The sequence below is a fragment of the Microtus ochrogaster genome (genome assembly GCF_000317375.1).
Source record: "Microtus ochrogaster isolate Prairie Vole_2 chromosome 6 unlocalized genomic scaffold, MicOch1.0 chr6_random_2, whole genome shotgun sequence".
Classification (NCBI taxonomy): Eukaryota; Metazoa; Chordata; class Mammalia; order Rodentia; family Cricetidae; genus Microtus; species Microtus ochrogaster.
In genome coordinates this window covers 5,060,051-5,068,043 of record NW_004949095.1, presented here as the reverse complement: position 1 = coordinate 5,068,043, position 7,993 = coordinate 5,060,051, and the positions used below count along the sequence as shown (strand labels likewise).

Below are 7,993 nucleotides of genomic sequence, written 5' to 3'. Positions count from 1 at the left end.
AGGCGGATCTCTGTGAGTTCGAGACCAGCCTGGTCTACAGAGCTAGTTCCAGGACAGGCTCCAAAGCCACAGAGAAACCCTGTCTCGAAAAAGAGTTCTGACTAGTTCAATTTCCAGTTCTGAAACTAGAGAAATTGAGTACTTGGATCTGTTCTGTTAAATGTGCAGACTCTGTGCCTTGATTTCTCCCAGATCGTCTAACGTGTTTTATCTCTTGTCCTTTCTACAGAGGATGAATCTTCTTCCCAAATTGTTACAAACCAAACAACCTCAAAGAAAACTGTCAGAACACCAGAGACTTCAAGTAAGAATAATTTGTTTTTTGTTTTTCTCTTTACGTGTCAAGGGCTCACCAAGAATTACAACTCACACTTGAGAGTTTTGTGAGCCTTTACCAGTTTTCTAAGTTAAGCCAAGTGGTATTTCCAAGGACAGACGAGCATGAACCATTGATTGAGTTCAGCTATCATCTACTTTGTATTTGTTAATCTTCACAACCTTGTAGGGAAGTATTCTCTCCCTTAGTAGATGAGAAAGCTAGAGCTCCGAGTACCTAAGATTCTTCTCGACAATCGCATGGTATGTGACTAAACTAAAATTCAGGCTCACGTTTGTCTACCTGAAACCTTTCCATTTTCCCCACACCCTCACTTTCACTCTCGGGTAATAACTCATCAAGTGTCAAATGGTTATGTCACAGTGCCTTCTACTGTTTCTGCATTCTGAAACCCCGGCACAGTGAGTTTCAGTGCTGTCAGCTTATTCCTATGTTTCGTTAAACCCAAGCTATCAGTAGTAAGGTCCCACATTGTTGCTTTATGTACCACCCAGAAGAGAAAAGATACTGCCAATTTCCTCGTAATTTATGATAACATGCCATAATTACATAGTATGATTTCAGAAATGTTTAAAATCTCTCTAAAAGGGAAATAGTTTACATGTTACGTTTAATAGTTTACCGAAGGTTTTTTTTGTTTTGTTTTGTTTTTAATTCTTGTGTGTCTGTGATGTGTGTAGGTGCCACTGGGCACTTGTGAAGGTCAGAGAAAAACCTTATGAAGTAGATTCCCTTCTATCTTTATGTGAGTCATGGGGATTGAATTCAGATTGTTAGATTTGGCAGCAAGTGCCTTTACCCCTGGAGCCATCCCACTGGCCTAAGCAAATGTATCTTTATACGAATGACTTTATCACAAACCCTTTACCTTTGAACTAAGACCATCTGAAATAAAATATGGCTAGCTTAAAATTTTACTTAAAATTAGTCTGTTCAATTCATGGTCATATACTTGATTAAATAGTTGAACAGACTATGTTGACTCTAAAAATATATCACAAGTATATATCACGAAGTGTGATAGCACATGCCTGTGATGCCAACACTTGAAAGGCCAAGGCAGGAGAGTTTCTCCAGTATAAGGCTTGCCTATGCTACTAAGTGAAACCTGTCTCCAAAATAAGCAGAGGCCAATCTCGCACATAGAATAGACAATCAAGTTGATGATATGATGCATATTTTGGTCTCCATCCCACCCTGCTTTGGCTTGCTGAGGATTGAACTCAAGGCCTAATACAAGCTGAAAAAGCTGCATTTCTTCAAGACCATATATTTTATATAAGAGGTAAATTTACTCTAGTTTACTGTTGTTAGTAGTTCCCAGGAGGCCATCCCATAGAGAAATTTGCCTTTAGTTCTCGATCATAATCAAAGTTTGGGAAACCTCCTTGACCAAATGAGAATGATTGCATACTAAATCTTATGTTTTATATATTTTTCTCTCCCTGCACCTGTGATGCGTGAAGGTCCTTTAAGTAACTTATGCAGACCCCCACTAAGAAGCCCAAGATCTGGTAAGAGATCACTCTGTTGATTTAACTCTTTCTTATAAAGACAGTGTAACTTCTAGACGAGACGTTTATTCTTGTGGATCAAAATTTGGCCAGGCATGGTGGTGCACACTTTAATCCTAGAACTTTGGAGACAGAGGCAGGGGGATTAGGAAACCAAGATCATCTTGGCTACAGAGAGGTTTTGTTGTTGTTGTTGTTCGTTTTGTTTTTCGAGACAGGGTTTCTCTGTAGCTTTGTTTTTTGTTTTTTGGTTTTTTTTGGTTTTTCGAGACAGGGTTTCTCTGTGGCTTTGGAGCCTGTCCTGGAACTAGCTCTTGTAGCCCAGGCTGGCCTCGAATTTACAGAGATCTGCCTGCCTCTGCCTCCTGAGTGCTGGGATTAAAGGCATGTGCCAACACCGCCCGGCAGCTACAGAGAGTTTAAGGCCAGCCTAAGGTAGGTAAAACAAATGAAGTCTTTCTGCATCCTTTGTTGTCCACCCTGTCTTAACATCAGGAGAGATAGTTATTTTCACCTGCATCTTTTGACAGGGCTGAGGCTTGAGCCCACAGCCTTGCACATGCTAGGCAAGCTTTCTACCAGAGCTGTGTCTACTGCGGTCTTCCTTTTTAAACATATAGCTTGGATCAGTGAATATTCTGTTCTTCCTGCTGCTTGTTTCCACTTCATTTCACATGTGTCAAGATATTTTTCCATATTGATGTATATAAAAGGCTTCTGGGTTGTTTTTACAAGATTATTTCTTAAGTGGTGCTGTGGTTCTTTTGTGCTTGCATGATACTTTCAAATTAAGGTCAAGGACTTTTTAGTTTTCTCAGTATATTACTAACAAAAAACTCAAGACTAAGGCTTTATAGCACGGAGCTATAAAATGTTGGAGCCTCAACGAATTTTCTCTTGACTAAAACTTTGGAAGTCCTTAAATGGTTGCTCCATACAATCTGCTTGCACTTTCTTTTCTGCTTATTGGTCCTTTCTATTAGATCTCTGTTGCTGCCTTTAGAGGATAAGGGCTCATCTGAGCTTGTGGTTAAGGAACTGCTTTTCCTTTTCGGTTCTAATCATTTTCTTGCTGTCTTTCTTACAGATTCAACGTACAAAACAAATGGAAATACTAGAATGAATGAAATAGGTTTGCTTTTCTCTAATTCTTAGATGTTCTTATTAAGACTATTACTTTGTTCATTATCTCAGCTTTTGAGGCAGTGTCCCTGGAACGATGGTCTACTGTAATTCCTAAGGTTTTACTCTGGCTAAAATTATGTCTTATTTATTACGTAACTCCTATGAAGAGACGTCATAATAAAGTACTTTTGTGTGGTGCTAAGGATCGAACCATGGCCTCACACATGCTTGACACGCATTCATCCTCTCATTCCTCCTGTGTGTCTTGTTCTGTTTTTGTTGCTATTGTTGTTTTGGCTTTGATTTGTTTTCTGAAGCAAGGTTTCATGTATTGTGACTGGTCTCAGCTATGTAGCTGAGGATATTCTGGAACTCTTGATCCTCCTGCCTTCACCTCCCAAGTGCTTGAATTACAGATGTGTGCCACCAGACCTAACAAAGTAAGGTACTTTCTATTAGCCTTTGTAAAATTTATATACTGTGAAGAGAAAGGAAATCCCTAGATTCAGAAACTCAATTTGTTTTTCCTAAAAGTCGTGCTCTTTGCCTTTTTGTTGTTGTTTCACTAATTTAAATTCTTTATAGTGTTTGACTTGATATAGAATTATCCTAACCCGCGGGATACGAACGGGGGTCCCTGATAAACCTAGTGGAGAGGAATGAAAGGAGACAGGAGACACAGGAAAAGACAGCAAGACAGGATTTCTGATCAAGCCGTTCCGTTTATTCTTTCTCAGAAGCTGTTATATAGCAAACGGGCAAAGGGGGGAAGGGAAGGGTGTCAGGAAACTCAGGTCTGCTGGAATTCAGGTCCTGAGACACCCCTAGTCGATAAGTAAATACTGAGGGTCTGTAATTGTTGACTAACCAAGGAAAATGCTAATAGGTTCCGGAGCCTGCCTGCAGGTCTCTATTAGGAGATAAGATGCCAGGTTAATTTCCTAGACCCTGCAGAGGGGATAGAGGTAAATATCTTTCTTAACTTGTGAGCTTAAGATGGCTGTAACCAAAATGCAGATCTCAAAATACAGGCCTTTGCTTCCGGCATAGAATATGAGATTTTAGGGATCTAGAGATGTGGTTCAGGGGTAAGCATGATTCTTGCATACATGAAGTATGGAATTCAAATTCCTACTACTTACATAAAAAGACAGGCATGGCTTCAGTGCTTGTAACCCTAACTGCTGTATATTGGAGGCAGATGGATCCTGGATTCTCCACGGCTAGCTTTCCTAGCTGAAATAACAAAACAGTAAAATCTGTAGCTTTAAATGGGCCTGTTGGCTCATGCCTTAGTCCCAGTACTTAGCAAGAAAAAGCAAGAGGGGCTGGAGAGATGGCTCAGTGGTTAAGAGCATTGCCTGCTCTTCCAAAGGTCCCGAGTTCAATTCTCAGCAACCACATGGTGGCTCACATGTGGCGCCCTCTTCTGGCCTTCAGGCATACAGACAAAATAAACCGGGCCATGGTGGCGCACGCCTTTAATCCCAGCACTCGGGAGGCAGAGGCAGGCGGATCTCTGTGAGTTCGAGACCAGCCTGGTCTACAAGAGCTAGTTCCAGGACAGGCTCCAAAGCCACAGAGAAACCCTGTCTCGAAAAACCAAAAAAAAAAAAAAAAAAGAAAAGAAAAGAAAAAAAGAAAAAGCGAGAGGACCAGGAGTTCAAAGCCATCTTAGCTTTACTTGAAGCTACGTTGGGTGCAGTTGGAATTCATCTAAAATTTAATTTTAGATAAATTAAAATTTTAAAAAATTTTCCTTTATAAGTGCATAGTTACAACTTCTAGTAAACATGTTTACCTAGGCCTGGTCTAAGTTTTACAGAATACTTCAAAATTTAGTTTCTGGATGCTAAAATGAACTTTGCAATATATACTGTATCATATGTGCTTTTACTTACAAGAGTTTCCTTTTTGATTTTTTTTTTTTAGTAGAGTCAGAGCCTCATTTAATCCAGGCTAGCCTCAAATTCACTATGTAGCCAAGAATGACTTAGAACTCATGATCTTCCTATCTTCACTGTCCAAGTCTAGGATTACATACTTTGCCACCATGCCCAGCTTCCATGAGAGTTTCTTAAATTCTCTATTTAACTGGGCATAATTTATTTAACACGCGCATCTATTTAACATGGGGACATGACTGGGGTATCACCTGGGGTAAGTAGGGGGCAGTGGTAAAACAGGATTGCCACAAGTTCATGGCTAGTCTGGGCTACATTAGAGTTCTAGGTCTACATGGACTACAGAGCAAGACTGTCTTTAAAAAGAAAAAAAAATAAAGGAAGCTGAATTAGCAGGAAGTGAAATCAAAGCAGGACATAAGTCATAGATGCTATTGATTTATCGTCAGATTGTATTTAATTATATAGGCTCTTTTAAGATTTTTTTATTTTATGTTTATGAATGTTTGCCAGCATGTATGTGTATGTGTCTGGTGCCCATGGAGGTCAAAAGAAGGCATCAGATCTGGAACTAGAGTTACATGTGGTTGTGAGTCACCCTGTGGGGGCTGGGAATTGAACCCTGGTCCTCTAGAGGAGTAGCCAATGCTAACTACTGAGCCATCTCTCTAGCCCAGGCTGTATATTCTTGTAGCTTCCATTAAAAGATGAAAACAAGCCAGACACACAACTATATAGCCTTAGCACTTTGAAGACTTGATAGAGAAGGATCAGAAGTGGGAGGACAGCAAGACCCTATAATCCTGTCTCCAAAAAAAGAAAGACGAGAGACGAAATGTTTAAATAGTGAGCAGCAGGCTCCGACTGTTTTTCTTACGTTGCTATGTGTGAACAGACATCTTTTTACCCACTTCCTACATCAATGACTGACCTAAACGCTAAGACCATAAAGGGCTGTGAGGTTTTTTCTTTCTTTTCGTAATCTCAGAATATGTTAGGTAATGAAAAGAAAAACACGATTAAAAGTTACTGGAATCTCAACACTCAGGAGGCTGGGCAGGACTGTGAATTTGAGGTCAGCCTGGGCTACTAACTCAAACGAAAAGTAGTCGTAACTGTAAGTTGTTCTAACAGTTTGTGGTGAATATGGAGGGAAAGTGCCCTGCATGGAGAGGTTAAGCTTTTTAAGCAGGAAAGGCATTTGATTGAAATTTGAAATACAAATAGGCAAGGGCAGGAAAGAGACTTTGCAAATACTGCAGACTGCCTTTGGACCTCACTAATTTGCCTTTATAGACCATGTGTTGAAGGAGCTACAAGTCCTCAATATTGGTGACAGCAACTATGTTAGTGGTCTCTTCGTTAGAGGCCTTGAGTAATGTGTAGAATGATGTTCTCAGTCTCAATAAGGATTGCTGTGTGTCTGTCTGTCTCTGAGTGTGTAGAGGTCAGAGGACAACTTGTTGGAGTTCTTTTTTCTTTTTTCTATTTCTATTTTTATTTCCTTTTTTGTTTTTTGTTTTTTGAGACAGGGTGTCTCTGTAGCTTTGGAACCTGTCCTGGAACTAGCTCTTGTAGACCAGCTGGTCTCGAACTCACAGAGATCTGCCTGCCTATGCCTCCCGAGTGCTGGGATTAAAGGCATGTGCTACCACTGCCCGGCCATTTTTTCTTTATTTTCCTTCCACTATTGGGGTTTTAAGAAAGGAATTCAGGTCTTAGTACTTGTTGGCAGCTGAGCCATCTTGTCGGCCCAATGATGAGATCAAAATAGTCTTGTATAGCCAATTATCAACTGTGTCTTGAATGCTATTGATGAATATTTAAGGATGTTAATAACGTTAATAGGATTCTAAAGCTGGGCTGTAGTGGTGCATGCCTTTAACCCCAGCACTTGGGAGGCAAAGGCGGGTAAACTATGTGAGTTTGAGGCCAACCTGGTCTACAAGAGCCAGTTCTGAAGCTCCAGAGAAACCCTGTCTCAAAAAACAAAACAAACAAAAAAAAGAGTAACCAGTTTGCATGTTATTGCATCATCTTTTCACAAAATAAAATTGGGGGCGGGAAACAATAGCACTGGGTGTAGCAGTGATTCCTGCACTCCAGAACTCAGAGAGCCAAGGAGGAATGAGGATGAGTTTCATCTGGGGATACATAGCATGACATTTAAAATTACCAATATTCAGTCACACATCTGGTTTCAGATCTCCAAGCACAAAAAATACTCATTCACTACATGGAAAACTGAAACAATATCAGGAGAATTAAAGCAGGCCGAAATTAAAAAGAAAAAAAGAATTCTAAAGAAAAGCTCTTCAGACAGACAATAGGTAAACAATTTTCACCTATAATCAAGGAAGAGACAAGTGAATTATGAGTTTGAAGCTAGTCTGTGTTATATAGCTAGACCCTGTCATTAAATTGAAAAGAAAAATATGACTATAAGTATTCAATGTATCCCTTTTTTCATTATTACAGATTAAAAATCAGTTTAGTCATTTACTTTGTGACACAGCCTCTATCACTGCTTGACTTAGAGCTTGTAATCTTCCTGCCTCTGCCCCCAGATCCTGGGTTACAGGCATGTTCACCACACCTGGTTTCAGTTCAATCTTTATAAAAGTTTTTGTATAGAAAAGTTTTTGTATAGTAAATAATTTATAGAGTAAGACAGGTGTGGTGGCTCATGCGTGCTATCTGAATAATTATACAAATTAAAACTGCTATACAAAGAGTAAAATACGATAATAGTCTTGTGATTTGAAAATAAAATTTGAAAGCTGAGCATGCTAGTACATACCTTTAATCCTGGCAATCAAGAGTCAGAGGCAGACTCAAAGAGAAAAAGAAAGGAAAAACTTAAGAGGGCAGAGAGAAGGTTCAGGAGGTACTGGCACTTGCTGCCAATCATAACCACCTGAGTTCAGTCCCAGGAGCCCACATGATGGTTTCTTCTGCAACTTGTCCTCAAATCACAACACAAACACACTCAACAAATATAATTTTAAATTTTAAACTAATAAATAAAAAATTAAAGGGTAAAAGACTTTAAAAAGTGAAACCATTCCTGTAATTTAGAATGAAAGTAATTTTTTTTTTTTTTTTTTTTTTTT

At 39.4% G+C, this 7,993-nt stretch overlaps 1 protein-coding gene across 3 annotated transcripts in view; it reads left to right on the top strand.

Annotated features, from left to right (window-relative positions):
- Tor1aip1 (torsin 1A interacting protein 1) overlaps positions 1-7,993 on the top strand; it is a 30,851-nt gene that overhangs the window by 2,912 nt on the left and 19,946 nt on the right. For 2 of the 3 annotated variants that reach the window (XM_005363897.3, XM_013352524.2), the window contains exons 2-4: positions 230-304; positions 1,804-1,851; positions 2,939-2,983. In XM_005363897.3, coding sequence (XP_005363954.1) covers positions 230-304; positions 1,804-1,851; positions 2,939-2,983 — 168 coding nt within the window. The remainder of the gene's footprint in view (positions 1-229; positions 305-1,803; positions 1,852-2,938; positions 2,984-7,993) is intronic. The other variant, XM_005363898.3, reaches the window with a different exon arrangement.